Source organism: Heterocephalus glaber, unplaced genomic scaffold (assembly GCF_053883595.1).
Source record: "Heterocephalus glaber isolate CG9 unplaced genomic scaffold, H.glaber_assembly_v1.0 deba00001579, whole genome shotgun sequence".
Taxonomy (NCBI): Eukaryota; Metazoa; Chordata; class Mammalia; order Rodentia; family Bathyergidae; genus Heterocephalus; species Heterocephalus glaber.
Window position 1 is genome coordinate 966,931 of NW_028258360.1, and position 26,505 is coordinate 993,435.

The 26,505-nt window shown below is 36.5% G+C and overlaps 1 protein-coding gene across 19 annotated transcripts in view; it reads left to right on the top strand.

The window, feature by feature from the left end:
- Pcca (propionyl-CoA carboxylase subunit alpha) overlaps nt 1-26,505 on the top strand; it is a 399,147-nt gene that overhangs the window by 129,439 nt on the left and 243,203 nt on the right. For 17 of the 19 annotated variants that reach the window (XR_015443859.1, XR_002387412.2, XM_021239378.2 and 14 more), the window contains 2 exons: nt 3,278-3,409; nt 21,519-21,555. Coding sequence is in view for 17 of the 19 variants with exons in the window: in XM_021239378.2 (XP_021095037.1) it covers nt 3,278-3,409; nt 21,519-21,555 (169 nt within the window). In the remaining 2 variants the exon portion in view is untranslated. The remainder of the gene's footprint in view (nt 1-3,277; nt 3,410-21,518; nt 21,556-26,505) is intronic. The other 2 variants (XM_087193202.1, XM_087193198.1) reach the window with 1 other exon arrangement.

Below are 26,505 nucleotides of genomic sequence, written 5' to 3' on the forward strand. Positions count from 1 at the left end.
TATTGATAAAAAATTAGTTCACTGGGGTATTTGAGCAGTTATCCAGCATACCACTGGCTGTTTTTCTTTTGTGTTTGATGGGACAAAGAATACTCATTAAGTACTTGATGTGAGCATTTTTCTGGACAATTTTGTTTTTTGGGGTGAGTAATTTTCCTCAAATTAGAATTCATGATAAAAGTCTGGTTGATCAGTGGCCCAGGCTGTTAGGCTCCTATTTAATCAGAAGTTTTACTCTGTAATCATAATGTATTTTGGATGTTCTCATTTATATTATCTCTTCATCTCTTTGTGTAGGTATTCTGATTGCTTGATTATATCCACCTGGCATAGTGGTTTTCAAAAAGAATTTATAATAAAATTCTTCAATCTTAGCAGGTAAAATGAGAATATGGAAAGACAATTGATAATTGAAGCATGATTATTTCCTCTTGCCTTTACATGGTGTTTAGTGATTTGTAGGTTTGGGATAAAGAGAAATGAATATGATTTTTGTCCTGATCTAGAATGGTTTATCCAGCCAGAGACAGATTACAGGGAAGTTTGTTGCTGTTTTCTTCTCACACAATATAGCTCTACTTTTTATGGGTTTTGTGTTTTTGTGGTTTTACATGAGATTTTTTTTCATAAAAATGAGGTTCTGTTAAAAGTAGTTACAAACATTTGATAGAGTGGTACTTTCTGAACATCTGTTATGATTGAAGAGGTTTTTGTATCTGGAATTCTGTAATTTGTAACTGATGATTGTAAGATATATTTAAGTTGTTATAATACATATTGGAGTTCTGTGCACCTAGATGTGTTATTGTTCTCTTTTTATCTGGACTTTTGGATAACAGACAAAACCATAGTTTTGGTAATAAGCTTGGTGCTTTACATTGCTATAGATGGAATTCAGAACATGTTACCCCAAAATATGGCAACTTGGCATATTGACTATTAGAAGCTGAAGCAATTTTATAAAGCAGAAGAAGCAGGAAGATCTCCCTTGACTTTCCACCCACCATTCTACCATGAAACAGGCCATAAAACCTAGGAAGGATCTTCTGACTCTTCTGTGAAACAGGTTATAAGATGCTCATGTGAGAGGTGTCTTCTGTATACCTGGAAGAGAGGGGCATCTTTGTCTCCAAAGACAAAGAGACACAGAGAGCAACCCAAGCAAACAGGCGTTTTAAGGCTTTTCTCAGCTATATTTGTACCTTTGCCCTTTGATTGACCATTCTTCACCACACCTGTATAAAAACCTTCAAGATTAACTGTTTCTTTGGGTCTTCATTTCCTTATGAAGATTTGTGTGTCATGTAAAGATTATAGTAAATAAATCTGTGTGGTTTTCTCTTGTTAATCCTCCTGGCCCCTGCCCCATGAACTCAGGCTCTCCACAGTGAGCTACATCTTCAGCCCTTCTTTTTACTTTGAGACAGGATCTTGCTAAGTCTCTAAATTACATAGGCTGGGATTTTGTGATCCTCCCGGAGTACTGGGATTGCAAGTGAACACCATTTGTGAGCCACAAATTTTCTTTTAACTTTTAAAAATTTTATTGGTACATGTTTACAGTTCATGCAGTTTATAGTCATCTTGGGAAGTGAGTACATGTACATATTATAGCTTGTTTCTTTTTTTAAAATACCCTTCTCTTTCCTGCCCCTTCTCTCCCTCTAATTCCTCTATCCTGATTTTCATTCTTGTTGGTATTATTAAATTTATCTCATGTTATGGCATATAATGTTTACATTCAGTGAGGCTATTAGGTTGAGCCATAAATGTAGAAGAGTGGAAGGAAAGATAGTTTTCCTACTTTACATTATTTATTTAATCCTTTAATCAAACTTGGAAGACAACTGTTATCTTCATGGTGACTCAATGAAACAGACTCAAAATCTACAATTTTTCTTTCCTCTGTCTTGTTTTTGGGCAAGTGTATTCTGGGGTTCAAAGACACTGGCTTTTCTACACATTTTCTTTGAATGATTTCTTTCACAAATTTTAATTCCCTGCTGTATTTTATGACTTTAACAATTCATATCTCAGCCTGGACTTGTTTCACAACCTCTATATCTCCTAAACATGGGTGCTCAACAATCTCGCAGGCATCTCAATACAGCAAGTACAAAGTTGAAGTAATTTAATCTTCCAGATATTGATCTCTTTGCATATGCCTTTTGTTAATCCCTGTTCTACTACTTCGTGCATTGGGTAAGTTTAATTCTGGGAGGGCAGTCCAAACAACACACTCCTGGAGCACAAAGTTCCTTCCTCATTCTAAGGTACTTTACAAACAGTAGTGCCTGCCAATAGAATAGGTGATGTACAGATGTGCAACTTATTGTTTATGCCAAACCTGACTGAAGGTTTTAGGAGAATCAGTAGTTGGGCACCTTACTCTGATGGTGTTCAGCATATACAGGTGCTTTTTTCCTTTTTCTGTTTAGCTTTAGGTCTTTATCTAGTGACCTCATCCTTCCAGCAAACTCCTCCTTACTTTTCCAGACCATGCTCCTGGGTAGAGCTAACTGTAGTGTATTTTGTTGTCCCTAGTCATAATTTCCCTCATTAGCATTTTGGGGTGGAACTGTTTATTGTCAGGGAAGTAAGGGGGCTTGTACAGAATAGCATTTTTTTAAAAATTGAAACCATACTCTATCTGGTTAAGTTCCCACTGTATCCTTGACTCTTTTGTCAGAATGACATGTACAGGATGTTAACATTCTCCTTTTTGTTTGATTCTCCAAGTTATCAAGGATTTGTTCATGTTGCCTTGAATTTGTTGATATCTGGGGGCTTTCATCCATGTCACTTCCATAGCTCAAAGCCTGGCATAAAGTTGACATTCAATAAATGTGGATGTTTGTGCTATACTGCGCATTGTAATGCAAAGTATCAAGGGCACAAAGATATATAAGGCAGTTTAAGGATGAACTTAATGTTTTGATTGGGTGGCAGAATATGGTAAATAAATATAACATAAAGATTGCTTTCCTGAAGAATATTGTCACAATCAAGCAGTAGTTCTTCATTATTTTCAGTTATTTTTCATATGACTATGTGCACATGTACTGTGTGCAATACAGCCTTATGTACATTATTTTAGTGTGTTGGCTCAGGTGCTTACTTCTAAGGCATTTTTGTTACAAAATACAATAATTATCCATATGAAGTTATAAATATGTAATTATATGTAAACGTATGAGTTTTCTTTTTATAAAATCATAACTTCATATTGTGCTATGTAATGCTTTTGTTATAAATTTCAGCTTGTTTTTCTCCACAGGCAGAAGAAGATGTCACCTTCATTGGACCTGACACACATGCTATTCAAGCCATGGGTGACAAGATTGAAAGCAAATTATTGGCCAAGAAAGCGAAGGTTAACACAATCCCTGGCTTTGATGGGGTAGTAAAGGTGAGAACTATTTTACTCTGATCCTTATAGTACAATGTCCTCAAGTCAAACATTTTGTGACAAGTGTAGAGAAAATGTAATTATTGCTTTTTGGAATACACATGAGGCAAAAATGAAAATCGTATTGTTTACACTTGGATTATTTTGAAGGGCATAAACTAAGAAGAGTGTAAAAACCACTTAAGCATTACATTTAATGAATCAGTATTAACTCAGACTTTTCATAGGAAAAAACGTGGCAATTGAAGATGTGCTGTAGTGATTGGGGTTGCGGCTCAGCAGTAGTATACTTGCCTAGCATTTGTGGGGTCCTGGGTTCAATCCCCAGCACTGCAGGGAGCAGGGGGAGTCAAATCTCTGGATTTAACTTAAATATTTTATATATTTTGATGTGCTGCATTTACTCGGGCCTTTCTCCAAATGTATAAAATGTGAATTGTAACCCTATTGCAGAAGTGGCACGGCTACAGGTGACTAGATCCCAAACACTGAATAAGTAGCTTTGTAGCTGGGAACTTCTGAGGAGGAAACACAGAAATTGGAGTGTGTGATCTGCCATGCCCCTAGGAAAAATTACTCATTTTTTTCTAGTGAGAAGCAGGTCCCTGTGTAGGCTTTCACCTTCATGATTTGAGTTGGCCTGCAAGAACTCTTCATCTTTGTGTTTCTTTTTATTCCTTTTGGTATTTTGTGCTGGATAGATTTTAATTGTGGAGGATCATTTGATTCATTACAGGAGAGCTAGAAAGCTCAGCCCCTGTTTAATGAGCATCCTCAGCCGCTTGCCCATATTTACGTGTACACTCAGCTCTCCCTAGCTCCAGATTCTGCATCCATTGATTCAACCAACTGTGGACTAAAAATATTTGGGGGAAAAAAGTGCATCTGTTTGGAACATGTACAGACTTTTTCTTTTATTTCCTAAACAATGCATATAACAACTATTTACATAATATTTAGTTGGTTTGGGTTTTCTTTTTTTTTTTTTTTTTTTGGTACCAGGGATCAAACTCGGGACCTTGCACTTGCCAGGCAGGCACTGGAACCACTGAGCTAAATCCCCGGCATAGTTTGTTTGGGTTTTATAAGTAACCATGAGATGATTTAAAGTGTATGAAGGAGACAGTCTGTATATAAATGCTACTATTTTATACAAGGGACTTGAGCATCCTTGGGTTTTTGTATTGCTGAGGGGTCTAGAACCAATCCTCTGTGGATGCTGAGGGACAGCGATATTTGCCTCAGTCTGTTTTCATCCATTTTGTTTCTTTTCTCTTGTCTCAAGGAAGAGGAGGTGTTCTACATGCTCTATAAAGCCAGTTCCTCCTCTGTGCTCCAGATGTGTTCATTCTAGGCATCACAGGCTGCAGTTTTTCCTGAGTATCTTTTCTTTTTTTCCTCTACCTTAAAATTCTCATCTTTTTGTTCCTTTCTAAGTCCCATCACTATTAAAAATGCTCAGCAGGGCCGGGGATTTAGCTCAGTGGGTTCCGGCACCTGCATTGCAAGTGCAAGGTCCCAAGTTCAATCCCCGGCACCAAAAAAACCAAATAAACCAACAAAAATGCTCAGTCAGCAGATGTATTGATCACTTGGCTGAGTGGGAAGGATGTTGTGATAAGTAAGATACACATGATTAGTGGGAAAGACAACACATTTCTCTGATAAAACTCAACGATGACCCTCATCACTCCACAGCTGCCACCTTCTTTCTCACTTCCCTTTCATAATTAAACATTTTAGAAGGCTTGTTCCTTACTTTCACTTTGTCTTGCCAAAGCTACCAGCAAAATCTTCCTTTTGCTAAATCCAATATGTAATTTTAAGTCTTGATCTTATTTCAATCTCTTACAGGCATTGGAGTTCCTGGTCACTTCCTTCTTGTTAAAATACTATTTCTAATGTATTGCTCAGTTCTATTTAAATTTTTCTTCCTTTCTTGAATGCTCTGTTGTAGTTTTCTTGCTGATTTTCCGTTCTATCTTTGTACCTTAAATCTTAGTTTTGTCTTGGATTCTGAGGAGGATACTTTCTGTTCTTATTTGTACATATTTTCCCTGAGCAATCTTATTTCATGGCATCAGTTTCCCTCATCTTTTCTTTCAATCTCAAATGTGTGTGTGTGTGTGTGTGTGTGTGTGTATATATATGTATATATATATGTATATATGTATATATATGTATATATGTGTGTGTGTATATATATATAATGTATATATGTATATATATGTATATATGTGTGTGTGTGTGTGTGTGTGTATATATATATATATATATATGTATTCATCTGCCTCTCTGTATTCCAGATATCTCTTCTGAACTTCAGAACTGCATATCTAGTTCCTTCTTAAGCAACTCTTAATATTCGATGTTCCAAGGCACCTAAAAGTAAGGTTAAAAGCTGAACTCATCATCTTTGTCTCTAAGCCAGGATTTAGTATTTTGGCCCAGGTGTGCTTGTTTTTACTGGCTTTTTAAAGAATACAATGTGTTCATTCCTTTACATATTGTCTCTAGATATGTTTCTACATAGTGGCTAAGCTGAGTGTGACAAAGACCATATGTCTCACAAAGCCTAAAATTGTTCCTGTTTGGTCCATTAAGAAAAAAAAAATATCCTGACCGTGCTATAAACTTCTTCTTTTTCTATTCTACCTGGGAAAATGGTGGCATTTTCTACACTGTTTCTCAAGCTAGAAACCTGAAGTCATTCTTGATTAATACAATAGAAAACTCACTTTAATAGTTTTCAGATCCATGTAATTTTTTCTTTCTCCAAGTTAACTCCAAATTCCAGGTACAATCACCTAGTCTGGGTTACTTGATCAGGCTTTAATTGGTGTTTTTGTAGCCTTTCTGGCTCCCATCCAATTAATTCTCAACACTTCAGCTTGAGTGATCTTTCAGAAATTCAGAACTGATTGTATGTTTGCCTTTAGTAACTCTTGAATGGCCAGTTATTTAACTCTTTTAAATAGCTGGCCATTGCTTTCACCTCCCAACTGATGTGTGGGCCTCCCGTTTGCATTATATATATCATGTATTATATGTATACTTGACACCTTTCCAGTTCTTGAAACTTCTGTAGTTAACTCTGTCATATATATATATATGTATGTATTTTCATTCTGGGGCCGGGGATTTAGCTCAGTGGTTTCGCCGCCTGCTGCGCAAGCTCAAGGACCCGAGTTCGATCCCTGGTACCAAAAAACAAAACAAAACAAAAACCTAAATATATATATTCATTCTGCTTCTGCATTAATTTCTGAGTGTTTTCTTCTCATGGTTTAGGTCTTAGATTTAACAGAATCTCATCACACAGGCATTCCTTGACTGTGCAGGGTAGATTGCCCTCTGCTGTATTTTCCTTTAGTACCCTAAACTTACCAGTTTTAAATCATTCATTTATCTACTCAATAAATATTTACCAAGTATGCATTATTTGTCTGACAGTACTTGCGGTGCTGAGGGTATTAGTAGTGAGTAAGAGACTGAAACAAGTTTTCCTGCTCTCATGGAGCTTACACTATAGAGGGGGGAAATGACCAATAACCATCTAATAAAACATGTAACAGTTGCTATGGTGGAACATAAAAGACAGGGAATTGCCAAAGGGAATGCTGGAGGTTGGGGCTATGTTCACTTTTAAATAGCTTTAGCAAACTAAGGAGGTTCAGAGTAGGTCATGTGGCTACAAGGGAGAAGAGCAAAGCAGCTTGGCAGTGCGAAGAACAAAGGCAGAGTTGTTGGGCCTGAAACATACCTAATATTGAACAAATGATGAAGAAACTTCTGATGAGAGTGGAGTGATCAAGGGAGAGACAGATTAGAGGGATGAGGTAATAGAGGTAAGAGGAACTGTAGGGAGCGCAGAGTTTGGAGGATTGGATCAGTCATTTTAATGATGTTAAGTATCTCTTCCCATTAGGTTGTAAGCTCCTGGATGGCAGGGATTGTACTCTGTTTATTCTTGTATCACTTGGACACAGTGCCTAGCATGCAGTCAGTGTTCACTAAATATTTGTTGAATGAATGATATTCTAGGAGATGAATTTTATGCACTCATTTTATATATGTTGTCTGTTTAGTACATATTTATTAGGTATGTTTATTAGACACAACAAAAGAAACCAAAAACCAAGAAGAAAAACAAAACAGACAACAGAAACAGATCTACAGATGGAGTTGGTTGTGAAACTCACAGATGGTCTGAAAAAAAAATTGTGATTACTAATTTAAAGAAATTTGAGGAAAATATGGAAAGAATAGATAAATATAATGAATTTCATAAAATTTAGGTCTGTAAAAATTATGTAACTGCAAATACAAAAGATGGACCTTAGATAGGTTTAACAGTAAACTAAGCAGAATATAGGATCCATGGTATAGTATGCATTAATATTTCATTCCTTTTTATGGCTGAGTAATATTCTATTATATGAATTTACTGCTTTAATAAATTCATCAGTTTCTGGACATTTGTGTTATTTCCACTTTTGGCTATTATGATTAGTGCTGCTATGAACATTTGTGTACAAGTATTTATTCATCTGGATACTTGTTTTTAAGTTCTGGTGGATATATGCCTGGGAGTGGAAAGCTAGGTCATATGGTAATTCTGTGTTCAGCTTTCGGAGGACTTAGCAGGCATCCAAACCTTTGTATATCCCTCCTCCTCCTTTGTAATCCCCTGCCTTCAGTTTGAATACTGCCTACAACCGGCTTCCCTAACTAATAGAATGTGATAAAGGTGATGGCCTGCTGCTGAGGTAGGTTACATTCAATGGCAACGGTGAAAGATGTCACTGTATTCAATTACATTACGTGGCAAAGTGATCTGGTGTCCCTCCTGTAATTCTCATTTTGTACGACTCCATGTTGCAGACTAGAGAATAAGATTCTTGTCGCTGACTTGATGAACTGCATGCCAAATTGAGGAAGCCCACGTTGCACTGAACTATGTGTGGCTCCTCCAGACCTCAGGGAGGGTAATTGCCATCTAGGAGCCAGGAAAAAACTGGGGCTGTCAGTCGTAAGCAACCAGGAAATGCGTAAACTTTTCCAGCCACCTAAATGCACTTGGCAGCAGATTTCTCCTCTGATGAGCCTCCCAGGAAAATGCAGTGTGGCCCACTCCCTGAACACATTTGTGCAGAGCTCTGTGCAGTGTGCTGGCTTTGCTTCGCTAGTCCTTTAGCTGTTGGATGTCAGTTCCTTCTTGCTGCCTTTTCCTTGCTTTTTTCATTCAGTACAAGGGGTTGAACCTAGGGCTGCATTCCCAGCTCTTCTTCTAATTTTTAATTTTGAAACAGGGTCTAAGTCACTGAAATTGCCCAGGCTGGGCTTGAACTTGGAATTCTCCTGCCTCCCAGGGTGCTGAGACATAGGGATGTGCCACCACACCTGGCTCCTCACCTTCTTGTTTGGATGTGTTGTAAGTTTGTGTGTAGGTTTGCGTGGGTCATTATGAGCTGTGATCTAGCAGGCCTGACTACCTCTTTCAGTGTATTTGTAATTTCTTTCCGGCAAAGAATTTAGCCTTTTCGAAGTCTCCAGTTTGGGCTTTAGTCACAGGGTACTGATGAGTCAAGATTTGAAATAATTCTGGCTCAAGGATAAGTAGCAGAGACCTCAGAGGTCCAAGGAAGAGACTGTCAGGAGAGCATGTGATGTGGCAACTCTATTTACACAGTAGATTTTTTTTTTTTTTAAGGCATAATGTTTTGTAGTAAGAAGGGATTGTTTCTTCACTAAAGGTCCAAAGGTAACAGTTGTGGGCAGGGACATGGGAATGTGAGAGGTACTATTGACACCTAGAAGTTTGTTGACTCTGAGAAGAAAGTGGCTGTGTATCAATGGAAGGAATTAAGGTTAATATTGTACCATCTTATCAATAAAATTTTACACATTTATTCATTAATAATTAGTGAATAACAGTGTCCGGGATATACCCTGCCTGGCAAGCACAAGGTCCTGAGTTTGATCCCTGGTACTGGGGGTGGAGGGCATTCATAGGAGTTGAAATGTTAAAGAGGAAATAGGTACTTGATTCTCTGTTGAACATTCCTTGCTACAGTTTTTTTCTTTAATTCTTCTAGGTGATACAGAACAATTATTTTTCCAATGTCATTTCTGTTTATAACATCTGCAGGTGTGTTTATCAAAAAAGGTGTTTAATTTCTGAAGTGGAAGTATTCAGTTTTATCTGTAAGGCCACCAGATTATTCTGGGTCTTACTTGACTTTTGTCTTTAGGCTCTTTCAAAATGAATAGTATGGAGTTGAAAATCTGACCATATGGTTCTTTCTCAACTAGTTTTTGCTTGTTTATAAAATTTTCTATTTCTGGCTTGGAGCTGTTCAGAAAGAGTGAGGAGGAAGCTGGAATTACAGTGACTCCAAGGTTCCCTCCTGAGTGCAGCCTGCAGGTGGTGGCAAGCCTATCCTAAAAGACCCATGGGGTTATCCTTGCTTACTGGCACATCTGGATTAGAGTTACCTACTTTTCACAGGAATAATATTTTTTTAAAAATTCTTTTATTGGGGCCAGGGATTTAGCTCAGTGGTTTCGCTGCCTGCTGTGCAAGCGCAAGGACCCAAGTTCTATCCCTGGTACCAAAAAAAAAAAATTCTTTTATTGGTACATTTTAGTTATACAGTACATTTACATTTATCACTGGGTGCTTGTACCTGTACATGATGTATCTTGGTTCTTATTTTTTTCCCCATTACCTGTGCACCCTTCACCTCCTCCACCTTTCCCTATTTACATAGATTTCACTTCCATTTTTTTTCTTTTCTCATAATTTTTCCTTTCCTTTCTTTTCACAGGAATAATATTGATGGTGGCCTCCAAAAGATCTTATCCAACATTTTCAGTTTTTCTGAACCTTTCAGGTTACCTATGTTATTTGGGGTTAATTCACCCTTAGGGTCTTTGTTCCACTTTTCATCTAATATCTTCTCTCTGAGGTTCTTACCAGCAAAAGGAACCAGATAATACAAATCTTGGGACTCTGTTTATCTTATGTAGGCTTTGGAAGTCATTAGCAATGCTTTTCAGTTCAGACTGAGACTTTGGCTTTAATTCAGTCGTAAGGGACTTGCCCTGTTCTTTCAAGGGTTTAATTTTAAAAGGTGAGATTGCATTGCAGGTTTCTGACCAGGTAGAAGGAAAGAGGAGCACATCGGAGAAAGAAAGAGCAAGGCATGGGAAATGGAGAAGAGTAGACCAGAGAAGGATGATAGGATAAATATTATTAGGCTCTAGAAACTTTTAAGTTTTTGAATTTTCATTTTACTTTTCTTACGCTTTTCATGTTCCCTATGAACTTTATATTCTCTGTGAATTTTGTAAGGGAATGATTATTGAATCTGCTTCCTCATTTGAATGAAGGAAATGCAGAACACTGTATATTTGAGATTTGGTTTCCTTTTTTTTTTGCTCTAAAGTTCCTTTTCAAGTGAACCATTCATTTCGAAAGTTTCCAGAAGAATCTACTATAATTTGAAACTATTCGTGGTGAAATGATGCTGTTTAGAAAGATACAAACATGAGTTGGAATTAAAGGTTTAACATATTTAAGGGACAGAAGTCTGGCTTAGACCACCGACCTAGCCTAAGATAAACCCACGAGAATCTCACAATGGCATATCAAATATGTTGTTTGTGTTTCTCCTATTGTGGGCTCTCAACCCAATGGTTGGCTATGTATAATTACAAACCTGACAATATGCCATGTCTTACTAGTTTAAGATTTGGAGAGATCTCTCCCAGATCCAAATTTCCATAAACAAAATAAGTCAAGACAGAGGAAATGCTCAGGGTTCCTGGGTTAGTTTTCTTCTGTTTGGATGTGAGTTTAATGAAACCTGAACTTGTCTCCTGGAAGTAGCATGAAGATGGATTTAAAGGACCTATGCCTGTACTCTTCTGTTTGAACTTTGGCTTATGATTTAGAATAAAAAGTAAATAAAATAAATGCAGAGAGCATTTTGTTAGTAATAAGGAAGGTTTCCTCTAATAATAAGCTTTTTCCAATCTGATCAGAAAATCAAAGGATTTCTCATTCCTGTTGTTCTTGAAAAGTAATTGGAGCTCTATCCTGTGTGAGGCTCACCTTCCCACTGTGGCAGGAAGGACCCTGAGTGGAGGCCTCAGTGGGCATCAGCGGAACATGGATATTGCCCTGGGCCATTAGTGGGCCTTGAACAGCTCAGTGAAAATCACAAGATTTCTTCAGTGTAATGGTGTCTTGTACTGCACTGGGTAATAGACTTGGTATTGTTTGTTCAACAGATTATTTTGATTGTCTTTGTATGGAGGCTAACTTTGAATTTGCAACCTTTGTTCTACTGAATTTGGTGAATACTTTTTCTACTTGAAAAAGTAGAAGAAACGAAATCCCAGCTGGGCATGTAGCTCAGTGGTGCCCTTCCTGCCTGGCAAGCACAAGGTCCTGAGTTCGATCCAGGACCAAAAAGAAAGAAAAAGAAAGGAAGGAAGGAAGGAAGGAAATCCTCATCTTTTCAGTTTATTTCCTTCCTTGTACACATTAGATGTAATGTTCTATTATATTCTCAATTAATGATAGATTATCATTATCTGTGTTAACTGTAACCATGGTACATAGCTTTTAATAGCTGTTGCCTGAATTAATTTGTTAAGCCACAATTGAACCTGCAGGGTCCAGTTTTCAGATAAACATTTAAAAATTATTTTAAAGAAGTATCCTTTTGTATCTATGGGAAATCTCTCTAATATTAGTCTTATTTCTAGTTTGCTTTTACTTGTGATACAAGAGGCTATATATTTTTTTCTTTTAAATTTTGTTATGTAGATTTCTTGTGTAGTAAATCCTCATTCATTTGGAACTACACTACTTTTCACATTTTATAGTTTAGATTTATTGGATAGAAGAATGTGTTTGAGAGTGTCTGTGCAGAATGTCACTCCTGCACCCAGTGCTGAGTATTGAACCCAGGACATCATGCATGTTAGATGAGAGCTTTACCACTGAGCTGTACTCCCTGGCTCACATAGAGGTTTGTCCATGCAGATAAATAGTGCAAATTTTTGGGCTGCTTTATGGTGTTAACAGTTTGCACTGGCAGAACACATGTATTACTTTTTTTTTTTTTTGGTACTGGGGATCGAACTCAGGTCCTTGCGCTTGCGCAGCAGGCGGCATGTATTACTTTTAATATAGATAACTCTTATTTTAATTCATAGAATAGAATTCTTTACAATTAGCCTGCAATATTTTTAAGACTAAATTCTTTGTGTGTGTGTGACTGTATTCTACTTTTTTTCCCCCAAGTGATTTTTACCATCAACCTGAGTAAATTAGTGAGTTTTCAACTTGTTTCATTTCTCTTTAAAACTTTTGGTTCTTTCTTATTTGAGTGCTTAGGATGTTTTATGGAGATGGTTTACACGCACTCTTATTTTTATTTTTTATGGTGCTAGACATTGAACGTAGGACCTCACACTTTCTAGGTAAGCACTCTACCTACATCCCTAGGGCAACCCTACTCTTCAAACATTGTGTGTAGTGCTGAAGTGGTCTTCTGGAACTGTTTCATGGCCTATTTTTCAGTTCTTGGATCATCCTTTTAATCAGAGAGAAACTAACGTTTTAAAATGTAACTCTTAAGTAGTCCTTTTGCATCAAGTATTTAACAAGTTTAGATTTATTCAACATATTAGTGACTTGATCACAAGACCTTAAGAATAGAGTGAAGAGTATGCAGGTGAATGAATATGTTGGAAGACAGAAATTAGAATCCCAGCTTACTTAGCTGAGGATAGCATGCCACAACTTGATTTCAAAGAGCTTAAAGTTCCCTTAGGGAGAGCTGCAAGTCTCAAATAATTTAATACATTTTAATAATGCTAAGCTTAGGGTGCTTGGAGCTCATATAGGAGGCACAGTAAACCTAGCTTTATAATGTCATGGTGGATTTTCCAGTGGACTTGATAGCTAAGTTATATCTGAAGTAATAGTGACTTAGCTAAAAAGCAAGAGTTATGGTGGCATACAGCTGTTTTCAGTGGGAAATATCTAATTCCAAAACCTTGGAGCTAAGAGGCCATTGGAGCTCTAGAAAACCGCATAAAGGGTGACAGTAATAGGACTATAGTAATAGGAAACTAGACAGCTAATTGCAGCTAATTTTGAGGCTGTTATTGCGAGCCTTGGGAGTCCCTGAATAGTTTCATGTGGAAGAGTTAACTTGATAGAATTGTGAAATTAAAAAAGTCATTTTGGTTTGCTGTGTGAAATATGGATTAAAACATAATGAAACTCAAGGTTGGTATATAACATAGGTTCCTCTTTCTTTAGTCCAGGTATGGTATGACAGGAGCCTAAAATAAATTATGAGGATGCAGCAAAATACATGCATTTAGAAAGATGGTGGGTGTTGAATTTACAGAATGATGTGATCCATTTGATGTTAGGTGTGAAGTAGGGGGAGGAATCGCCAATGACTGTATTGCTAAGGTTGTGTCAAAATTCACTTATATTTGCTGTGCTGTTTTTACAACTGAACAAATGTGTACGAAAGTTTAGAAAGTACACTTGGACTTTAATATCCTTGGATTCAGTATCCTCAGATTCAATCAAAATGAAATCGAAAATATTTGGAAAAAATTATGTCTGTACTGAATATAAAGAGATCTTCTTTTTTTCTTGTTATTCTTTAATCAATACAGTATAACAACTATTTGTATAGCATTTACATTGTATTAGGTATTTTAAGAAGTGTAGAGATGGCTTGAAGTATATGAGAAGATGTGCATAGGTTATATGCAAATACTGTGTGATTTTCTATAAGAAACTTGAGCATCCATGGATTTTTGGTATCTGTATGGGGTCTTGGATCCACCTCCATGGATACCAAGGGATAAGTATATTAAAACAGGAAGTATTTTGCTTCTCTTAGAGTACCTGGAAAACTCAATCAGCTGGAAGCCATTTCTGAGCTCAAGATTGTTGATAAGTTTTACGGAGTAGTTGAGAATGACTTTTTGTGTATAGATACAACTCTTACTCATGGTGTCTTGAAAACCTCCCCCCCATACACAAATAATGGCTGATCCTATTCTAGGAACCCATTGAGGAAAGTAAACTCCCGAATGAATGAGAAGCAGGATTCTCATTCAGAGAATAGAGAATTAAAGGTTAGCAATTAGTCTGTAGCAAGCAAGAATGAATCGTAGCCTGGACCATGGGTGAGTTAGTCAGTTTGACACTAACATCTCTGTAAAAATATATTGGATGTCTAACACCTGGGGAGAATGGTTATGTTGGCTGTCCTTCACTGTGGTTGTTTCCTTGCTCACCAGTAAGTCACAGATGATTTGATCCAGTGCATTCTAAGAGATGAAGTGCCTAGTTCTATAGTATTGTAGTTCCAGTATTAGTTCTATGGTATAAAAGTCCAAGGGATGGGTAATGACACAGGTTGTACCAGCTAAGTCCAGGCAAAGAGGGAACAAATTTGTAGCTTGGGATGGCAGACTGTCCATATTATTACAGATCGCTAGCCTTAATTGTATGCACACTGTGGGCCAGGTCCTATTCTGGTGTTTCAACCTTAACTTCTACCTCATCTTCTCAGTAATACATGCTGTAGATACTCTTATTGTGTCCATTTTATGGAGAGGAAACTGAATTCCAGAGAGGCACACTAATCATTTGATGAGAGTCACAGAATGCAAACCTTTTGGCCCCAAAGTATAAATAATATAAAGAACAAATAAAAGAAAGATAATAGGAAACAGGGAGATAGATCTTTTCCCAAAGGAGAGGGGACCAAAAGATGCAGGGAAGGAGGAGGGAGGGGATGAAAAAAGAATGAAGATGTTTATGTACATGTTAACCCATGATGAATGTGATCATTATGTACAGCAAACGTGTACTAACAAAAATAACAGCATGAAATAGTTTAATGTCTGAAAATTTAAATAAATTTGCTTTTTTTGTTCTTTTTTGGGGGGCTATACTAAAGATTGAACCCAAGGCCTTTGCACTGAGCCACAATTCCCAACCCTTTTTTATTTTTTATTTTGGGATGGGGTCTCACTAAGTTTCCCAAGTTGCCCAAGATGGACTTGAACTCTCAATCCTCCTGCCTCAGCCTCCTAGAGTGTTGGGATTTCAGAAGTGCACCACCAAAACCAGCTTTATTACTGTTTAACATAACTTTAACCTATAGCCCTTCCATTTGAAAACTTACTGCCATGTGAAATTTAATTTTTTAAATTTAGTGAAAAACTTTACTTAAAATTACAAATAGGGATGGGTATGTAGCTCAGTGTTAGAATGCTTGCCTAGTGTGTGTGTGTGTGTGTGTGTGTGTGTGTGTGTGTGTGTGTGTATGAAAGGACTTCAAACTATGAAGTTGAAAACTATGTTTCAAACTTTGGAAGTTTTATAATACTTTGAAAAAATGTGCTCGACTAAGAAACCAAGGTAAATAGTGGACTTGGTTTTGCCTAATGTCAGCAATATTTTGTTGAGTGTACTTTGCTTTAAACTCAAACCACATTGCAGCCTGACTTGGAACCACTGCGATACTTTCTTGCTCTCTGTCACTTAGGTCAATTGGTGTAGGCCACCATACACTTTGGATATAAGTTTTCTTGCTTATAAAATTGATGTTCTGGAGATGAGTACTTCTGTTGGCATTTATGAGAGAGTATCTTATCATAGCAGACTTATTTTTATGGAAGCTGATGGATAGATGCTTATTGAACAAATAATGTGTTGATCATATATACCAGTTTGTTTAGCTCTAGGGATCCAGTGTAGAGCAAGACAGAGCTAGTCCTTTCCCTTTCGGAGATGAAGTGTGGCGGGGCTGTCATAATTGAAGGGCGGGGTACAATGTGATCACACAGCAGTGGTGCATAAGCTGGATACGGAGGCCTGGAAAGGCTTTCCCAAAGAAACAGCTTTCAGATGAAACTAAAAGTATGTCCTGTCTGAATCCAATACAAATAGTCATTTCTTTCTCACCTGGATTACTCTTTCCCACCCATACTCCTTAGATCCCTCTCATCATGTCCCTTTCTTCATTTGTTTGCTCCTTCATTTGCCAAATCTACACTGTTCCTTGGATGCTTTCTACATGCCAGATGCTCTTCTATGCATTTGGAACCATCTATCTCACTGAACCACCTATGGACATGGATTTCTGCCCTTAGGGAGCTTACATTTTAATGGGATGGAGAGATGGACAAGGTAGACTGTATCCATAATAAATAAGGAATGATATGCCAAGTTCTTCAAAATGCAGCCAGAGCGAGGCCCTTCATTGCTTTGCTCTTAAGCTGAAGTTCACTCTAATGTGACTTGTTGAGACACCAGCCATTTATTTTTCACCATCGTTTTCATGTATTAGGCCTCTTTTCAAAGTCACTATGCCTGAGAAGATGTCCAGGAAACTCTGAATTTGAGATTCTTTGTTGTCCCATGTTCTCTTTACCACTTCTATGTAACCTGCATTGCTAACATCATTTCTTAGCTGCTCTGTAATAATGTTTGAGGTCTTTCTTTTCCATAACCCTGCACATTACATGACAGCTAGGAGAGTGTCTTCTTACCCCTGCCCCTGCCCCTTGTGTCTTCAGGACCCAGTACATCACCTGTCTTAGTATGAGTTGGTTTGATGAAGGAGAAAGAGTTCCTGACTGAGCTGACCAGGCACTCTTCCATGGAAAGACCAGGAAGGGAGCCTGGGATTTGGGATTTGGGATTAGGTAGAAAGGGACTGGGGCTCAGGATAGTGGAGTAGGCAGGAGGAATTAAAACCAAGTTTGAACTGGAAATCATAAAAAATTTAAATGAATTTCAAGAATATAGTTTTTAAAAATAATCACTTATTAAATTTTGAAAATACCTTCAATAATGGGTGACTTAGTTTTTAAACTATAAAAGTAGTATGAACTATGAAATTATGGTTCTTATGGTATACAACATGTTCCTGAGGATATGCAATGCTAAGTAAAAGTTCCCCTTCTCCAGCTCAACTGAACTCTTCCCTTTGCTTCCCTTCTTCCTTTTCTTTACCTCCCTCCCTTTTTTTGTTACTAGGGATTGAACCATTTTATTTTGAGTCAGAGTCTTGCTACGTTTCCTGGGCTGACTTCAAACTTGCCAGCCTCTTGCCTCAGCCTCCCGATTTATTAGCTGGGATTACAGATGTGCCCTACTATGCCCATCTCTCTTCTCCTCAACTCTTAAATCTTACATTTGAGCAGTAATTTCAGCTTTTTGTATCTGTTCATACATGCATTTATTTAGAAGTATATTGCTATCTTAATACGAATAAGGGTACATTATGTACACTATCACTTGCTTTTTCTTCCCCAAGTTTATTAAATATGTCTTGCATATCTTTTTCTTTTGGTACCGGGGATCGAACTCTGGTCCTTGTGCTTGCGAGGCAGGTGGCGGAACCACTGAGGTAAATCCCCAGCCCAGTCTTGCATATCTTTTGAGTGTAAGAGTTTTACTCTCTTAGAGATGACAGGAAATTAGGAGGTAGATTTGTAGAGATGGAAAAGGGATCAGGAGAATAGGGAGGAAGAGAAGAGTAATGGGATTCAAAATGATCAAGATATATTAAATGTGTATACCATTTTCCCCAAACAGGCCTCAACATTCAGTATTACTAAGGTGCAGGAAGGCAGGCAGGAAGGAAAGAAGGATGGATGAATGGATGGATTATCATTTTAAAATGGAACTCCAGTTCACTCCCCACCCCTTCGATACAACCAAGGCCTTTGGGATTCTGGACCCTTCTGAAAGGCCAGGCTGGAACATGGCCCTGCCCCCTGCTTTTAGTCATCCTGCCCTGTTCTGCCATTTCCTTAGTGTGTTTCAGATTTAGTCTTGAGGACCTTCTTGTTTCTGGAGCATATTATATTCCTTCTTAATTAGGCTTTTTGTACATGTTGTTTTTCCTTCTCCCTAATCTTTGCAGGGTAGTGAGCTACTTTTATCTGCAGGTTTCAAATTTTACTTCAGAAGGGCCCTTTCTTAATAGCCTGTCTAAAATAGTGTCCTCTTATTCTCTGCCGTAGTACTCTTTGTTTCCATTGTAACATTTCTTGTAGTTCTCAACTGATTTGTTTACTTGATTTTTTATTTCTCTTATTAGCCTGTAATAAGCTCCCCAATACCAGAAACTTTATTTCATGTACTGTTACTGGGTAAATATTTTTGGAATTAGTGTAGAAGTGGATGAATAAGAACATAAGGATCATCCTTACAGTTTTAAAGGGCATGTAATATTCCATTTTTATCATTGTACTATTTGTGGTACTAGTCTCCTATCGAAGGCCTATTAAGTTGCTTCTTTTTCTTATCAAGACACCAACATACTGAAAATAATACATTTCTGTATATGTCTCTCTAGTGCATGCGTGTGTGAATATCTGTAGGATAACTTCCTAAGAGGGAAACTGCTGAGTCAGGAGACACACATCCTCAGACTATTTTTGAAACTGTTGTACCATTTTCTATGACACCAAATGTGAGAAGTGCTTATTTACTTTTAAGTCTCCACTCTTGGCCATTATCAAACGTTAATTTGCTAGGTAAAAATGAGCTTTCATTGACTTAATCTACCATTTCTGTAATTATGACTAAGATTGAACATATTTCATATGTTATCCTTTTGGACTTTTTATTTGAACTTAACCATTTGCCCATTTTTCTGGATGATTCAACAATCAACAATCTTTTTTTTTTAGTTCTTTGAAAGTTTTATTAATTTTTTGTAACCTTACTTGGGTTTTATAGTTATCATATGTCATTACCATTGACTTTGGAGCTATATGGGAGTTTTTATCTTTTCAGAAGTAATTTTATGTAGCCCAGTAGTAAAATAAATGTGCTGAAAGACCATATTGCAGCTGAGTGTTTTTAGTAGTTTATTTGTGAAACCAGTAATAGAATTTCTAGTGTTTAGTACATAATAGGTCTTCATTAAAGTTTTGCGGGGGGATAAATGAGTGACAAGTGAAAGTTAATTTTTAAGTTTATTTCAGAATTGATTAATAGAATCAAATAGAATTTGATTTTCATAGTAAGAAAACTTAAGCATACTGATTAGTTAAAAGATAAGATTGTTTTGTGGCAGGTATCTAACAAAAATCCTGGATTTGTGGCAGTTACAAGAGTTTTTAGAAGTTGTGCTATGTTTACATATAATTTTCTTTATATGCACATGACACATCTGTAATATGTATATGTATAAATAAATGGCAAAATCTAGCTAATGAATTTTCCGAATTCTTTAAAACTTGCCCGTTAGTTCTCTCAAAGTAACATTTCTCTGGGATTATCTTTGACAAATATACTCTTGCACGTTTGAAAGAAATGTTAGAAGTTTCCTTCTAGGCTTATTATAATCCAGTCCTGGGCAGCCATCACTCTTCCTGCATTTTGTTCAAGAGGCCCTAATTGTTCGCATTTGGCAGGTTTAACACTTCCTGACAGAGAGGCTATTAAAGGCAAGTATTCTCCAATAACTGTCACTGGCTGGAACAAAGAACCTTCCAACTCAATGTGTGGAAACCACTAACATTCTTAAATGACCCTTTTCATGGATTTTTATCCTTTTAAGCTAAAATTTGGAGAATGTAGGGTCAGTGAAAACAGCAAGGTGTAAAAAAGCAGTAAACCTTGATTTTTGGGGGCTGTTGGCTGGGAGGTATAGATTTATCTCTGACTTGAAAACAATTGTTATTTGGAAAATCTCATTAGCAGATGTGACTGCTTGGAGTAAAAAAAGACTTAAAACTGATGTCGCTTTCAGGACTGCTTTGAACTTAACAAGCACCTATTTGTGGAGCAGACTGGCTAATGAAAGGAAATTAAATTTTTCTGACAACTTCCCCTGCCAACCTCCTTATTCAGGGGATGTTATTAGGTACTGAAGACTTTCAAGGAAGATTTTTTTTTATTAGACATAAACCAACCAGTTATAAACATCTTCTACCTCTGATTTAGGGGAGGATTCTCACATGGTTGCTCTATATTTTAAGTGTATTAACTTAAAAGCTTGAAAATAACAGGCTTCACTTCACTATTTTAAAGTTTTTTAAAAGTCTAGGCATACTTACCAGCTGGTGGTTTCAAAACACTATTGATAGTTTATTTTTTCTGTTACTCAATTAAAAAAAGTAGAATTGAAAAGGAGCTTGGAGCTCAGTATTGTCTTCATTGTTGTATGGGAAATGTGTCGTGAGTATTCTTTGCAGGGTGTTAGGTAAGAGTTAATGATCAATGAATGACCTAGATTCAAGGGAAGTTTTTGCCTCCTCAGCTACTTAGAGATACAAGTGGCTTTAGCTGATAGTTAGCAGTAACTAATCCTTATATCAGTAAACTTTTCCTTTGTACCAAACTGTTTGGGAAGGTATTTTGTTTTCTCCCGTGGAGTTTTGTAGGTTTTTCTTCTCTGGGGAGGAGGGGTATTGAATTTAAGGTCTTTATTTATGTAGCAAGCTACAACTATAAAGATGAACTGGGTACCCGAAAAAGAGATGAAATAAAAAGTAAGACACAAAAGGTAAAGGAAATTATCATAACGAATTTTAAAAATTTGATAATTCCTAAAGATATTGGAAATTTATTTTTTTATTTCTGAAGATTGATCAAGCTCCTCCCAAACAATAGAGAATCAACTCCCCCTGCTGACAGAATCTAGGAAAACATGATCTATAAATATTAGAAACAAGCTGGCTGTAGACAAGCTTTAATGATCTGATTTATGATTCAGTATTGATTGTAAACATTCAAATTCTGCCATTAAATTCCAGCAACTACACCAGATCATTGGCAACTCTGCTAGTGCTTCCTGCCAGCTCATTTCAAACCCCTTTGAGTTTCTTAATATAATAATGATGAGGTAGAATTTACATTCCACTTATGGTATTAATTTTACATTTCTCTGAATGAAAAGGGTTAGAAGGCTGTAAAATTGAACATTAAATGAATCAGAGGAGACAGTAGTGCAATATATGACTGCCCTAAAGACATTGTGCAATGCCTCATGGGATTAATGTTGAGTCTCATTTCCTGCTGTTACAGGATGCTGATGAAGCCGTCAGAATTGCGAGGGAAATTGGTAAGTTCTTAAATTAACTTTGGTAGGGTTTCTGTGTCTTTCAGCAAATTCAGTTAAGTAAAGATATAATAAGGAGGTCCCATACAGCAAGCAATATTTTAGTAGTTTTAGGTTTCTGATTACTTGTTGCTCCAAAGAATTTATCAGTTGAATTACTATATCCTATTACTAAAGTGGACTATAGAGAGTAATTAGACCTCTTTTGTAAGGTGAATTCGCTGGCTAATTAAAAGAAGGAATTGTCTTAAAAATCCTTAAATTGGATTTAATGTAAATTCCTGTGTAAGCAGTTGAATATAGTTTATAAGTTAAATTCATATATGATTAAAGTGACAAGATTCTTCAAATTTTGCCTTGTACAAAAATATTAAATATTAAATATTAAAATGTATCTTGCTAAGAAAAATAGAATGTGGGAAATTAGAAATAAATATTCTAAATGGAGTAAAAGGTAAATTGGAGGCCATTTTAATGACTGTTGTACTTTTTAATTAAAAATATTTGTGGTGCTCATGAGAGCAACTGTATTTTCAGTATCTGCTAATTGAGAAAACATGTATGGGCATTCTATTATCATGGTTAACAAAGCTGTTAAAAACTTTACAGTTTTATTAACTGAATATTTGTTTACGTTTGAAAGAAATGTGTAGACAGGTGAGCGAAATTAGCCAATGTTTATAGGGATTCATAGCCATCTTTAAAACATCCTACAATTCCCATGTCCAAATTTTTCAGCATCCACACTAACATTTCTTGTAGTCTTGTAGTCCTAATTATTTAGAAAAATCATCTGCAGTTGGAGAATAGGTGATTTGACAAAATTTGTGTAGCTGTGATATGTAGAAATATTGGCCTGAAAGTGATCAGTTGCATTAATAAGTACATTCTTTGCAAATTAGAACAGGCTAGTATAACAGTTCTTTAGTGATTTAAAATGTTACTTGGTTGTTGGATTGTTCTTTTTAGTCCGGTTTGGCTAAATTATTTCAACTTTGTTTATTATTACTTTGCAAAAACTCCCTGGGTTTAATACTAGGCCATAGAAAAATCTTACTTTATTTGTCTACAATATGTCTTAGTTAATCATTTCTTCAGAATTGTCAACCTTTTCAAAAAGAATTTCAGTATTTCACAGTAAGATTTGCCAGATTGCTAAATAAATCAAAAGTTTGAAATCTAGCATTTTTCATTGCTAAGAGGTATGTAACATATCTCTTGGCTTTTGAGGAGACTTTCCTAAAATAGTTTAGTTTTATTCTATTATACAAAGTTAAAAACTCCTCATTCTAGTCACCTACCTAATAGGACATAATACTATTTATCATAATAATATCTATATAAAAACAATATTTAGGGGGCCAGGGATTTAGCTCAGTTTTTCCGGTGCCTGCCTCGCACAAGGTCCTGAGTTCAATCCCTGGTACCAAAAAAAACCCCCCAAAAAAACCAAACCAATATTTGGAGGATCTTAGGAAAACAACAAAGGGTTAGAAGAAAATTCTAGAGTTACATTGTTGTGTCAAATTTGAATTATGAATCATCAGCTTGTGAGCATTTCCTTTGAATAAATGATAGTCTGCAGATTGATTTGCTTGCTTTTATGTTTTTCTTCCACCATTTTTAAAACCTGTGACTTTTAAGATAAATAGCTAATCAGGATGGCTTCTCTCTGATCAATTCTCATTACTCTGCTGTCTTTCTTCCACATTTTAATGCTGGGCTTTCCTTCTTTTTCAGTTCTTTTCCTGCTGATGTCCCTTAAATTCAATCTTAATTTATTTTCTTTATACTTGGGTATGTCCTCAAAATTCCGTTTTTCTTTTTTCATATTTTTCCCTTATTAATTCCTTCTCATTTATGAATTAATGATCACAGTCATAACTACTAAGTATAAATGTGCTAATGTTTTGCTTCTACTGAAAGAAAGGGAGGCCATAAAATTTGAGATGAAAGAAAACATAGTAAAGAACCAGGGTCATCAGCTTTTATAAAGCTTTTAGAATTTCCCTGAGAATCCATTCTCAATCACCACAGAAACCTCCCATCAAAGGTACTCTCAATAGTACTTTTCCTTCAAGTACTGGCTTCTAAATGAAATTAATTGCATATTATTAAAGTTTCTTGGTTTTGTGTTGTACGGTCATTGGTCATTCATTAATTATTTTGCTACTTTTATTGGATATATCATATCTTAACTGCATTATGATTATGATGGACCATTTTAAGTTCATCTAAGAGGTAAACCAATATTGATTCTATGGGAAAATATGTTCCTCATTCTAACCAACTGAATTATAATAAAATCTTCAAAGCTATCCATTTGTAAGTATGTGTCATACCTTTCCTAGATTTCTTTTACTTTTTTTTGTGTTACATGGTAAAAATGAAATTGATCCTGTCTTATGTGGGGCCCTCTTTCCAGTCTGTACTTTTCTGGAAACAGAAATCTTTGCTGCTAAAGTTGGAAACTGTTTTTAGCATTGATTTTTTTAGGTGCCTTTTACATAATAGCAGCCCATATTTATAGAATATCTTTTCCATGAGTCAGACACTTTGGCAATATTATTTCTAATGCTCATTCTTGTGTTTAATAATTTTCATTTACATTTATAGGAACTGAAGGATTAGAAATGTTAAGTAATTTGCTCAAGGTCACTGAGCTACTGGTTTAAATTTAGATTTCTTTGGCTCTTAACACCATGGATCTTTCATTATACTTTGGCTAAACTAATGAGATTTCAGGATGAGAGCTAAAATTTGAGTCATTGTTTTGTGTAAAAAACTATAAGGTACTTAGGCATTTTATATGTGGATTTAAAGAAGCAGGCAGCCTCTGATCATTGATGGGGTGAGAGACAGTTAAGACTTAATATGTTACTGGGCTGGGGATTTAGCTCAGTGGTTTCGCTGCTGGCTGCGCAAGCCCAAGGACCCGAGTTCGATCTCCTGTACCAAAAAAAAAAAAAAAGACTTAATATGTTACTTAATGTATTTGTTTTTTGGACTCCCTTGTCTGCCTTGTTTGCACTGCTGAATTTTTTCCTTTGACCTCTAAGTTTAGAGAAATAGGGCTATTGACACCCAGTTTATCTGTACCCCAGTTGAGAACAACAGTAATAGGTGATCTTTTTTTTTTTTTCCAGTACTGGGGATCAACCTCAGGTCTTTGTGCTTGGGGGTGGGGGGCAGGTGGCAGAGCCACTGAGCTAAGTCCCGGGCCCGGGCCCAGTACTAGGTGATCTTTTTAGTGGACCAGAGGTCCTTAATATAATCTTTTACTCTTGAGAGGAAAAAAAATTATAAATGTAAACCTGTCTTTTAACAACTTCCAGGCCATTCTTATTATGTTTCTTTGCCTATCTTTAGCACAATCACAAATCATGCTCAATTAAAAAAATTCTGATCGTGAAGTCTGCCGTCCTGCAAACCCGCTTCTACAGTTTCCACAGTGAATGTTTCCCCAGTTACTTAGGCCAAAATCCAGGATCCATCCTGGAAGCTGTCCCACGTTCATTACTCACTATCTTTGGTACCACCACTCCTCCAAAATACTGTTGTCTTTTGCAAGGACTGTAACAATAGTTTCTTGACCTCTTTGTAAAAGCAAGTCACAGTCATTATTCATATAGCAGTGTGATATTTTAAAATGTAAAAGAGCAAGGAGACAGCTCATCCTATCCCGCCCCATCCCTGTTTTAAATCCTCTAATGACTTTCTGTTGCTCTTAGATAAAACACAATTCCTTGCTCTGACAACAAATCATATGTAATTTTGTGCCTGCTTTTCTCTTCGATCTTATTTTACCCTATTCCTTTTTCTTGCCTACTGTACTTTAGTCATGTTGGTTTAATTGAATACATCGACTTTCAGAGCCTTAGGGCTTTTGAGGGGTTTTGGGGGGAAGAGTCAGGACAGAGGGGAACTGGAAGACTCTTGCTTAGTCCTTGTATCTTTGCTTAAATATTATGTCTTCAGGAGAAGATGCTCTACTCAGTCTGTCGTATAACCATAACTTTCTGAGTGGTACTCATAACTTGCCAATAATTTACTTGTTCATTGATTTTTCCCCCCTCAGTATTTTATTTTGGAAAATTTAAGTCATAATGGCATTTTGAAAGAACTTTATGGTATACACCTATACATGGTCAGCACCAAGGCTCCATTATTAACCTTTTCTAGATTATCACTTATCTATGCATATATTAACTCATCTTATTTTTGCTGTATTTTAAAGTAAATTGCATATACTGATACATATTCCACTAAACACTTAACCTAGGACTGGGCATGCACAAGGCTCTGGCTTCCATCCCCAGCATGGGGGAGGGGGAGGTACTCCAACATACATGTTATTAATTGAATTAAGTATTTGCATACAGTTTTGTTTTAGTACAAACTTTGCATGCAGTAATATGAGCAGAACTTGCCTATATTTGTTGATTTTGATATATGCATTCATCTCTGTAACTCCAAACTCCACTGAGATGCTGGGCATCACTATCACTCCCAAGAGCTCTCTCATGTTCCATCCATTCGCACTCCGTAGTCCTGGAGGCAACCTGTTCTGAATTTTTATTCTAAAGATTAGATTTTTAAAAATTGAGATAAAATTTAAATACTGTGAAATCAGCCTTTCAAAGTACACAGCTCATTGTTTTTTAATTTATTCACAAAGTTATGTAGCTGACACGACTGTCTAACTTAAGAACATCTTCATTACTCCTCAAAGAAACTTGATACCTAGGGCCAGGGATTTAGTTCAGTGGTTCCAGAACCTGCCTCGCAAGCACAAAGTCCCGAGTTCGATCCCTGGTACCAAAAAAAAAAAAGAAAAAAGAAACTTGATACCCAGTAGTATTTAGTCTTCATTTTCCTCCTGGTTCCTAACAGCCACTAATTTACTTTCTGTCCTTATGGATATATTATAGATATTTCATATAAGTGGAATCA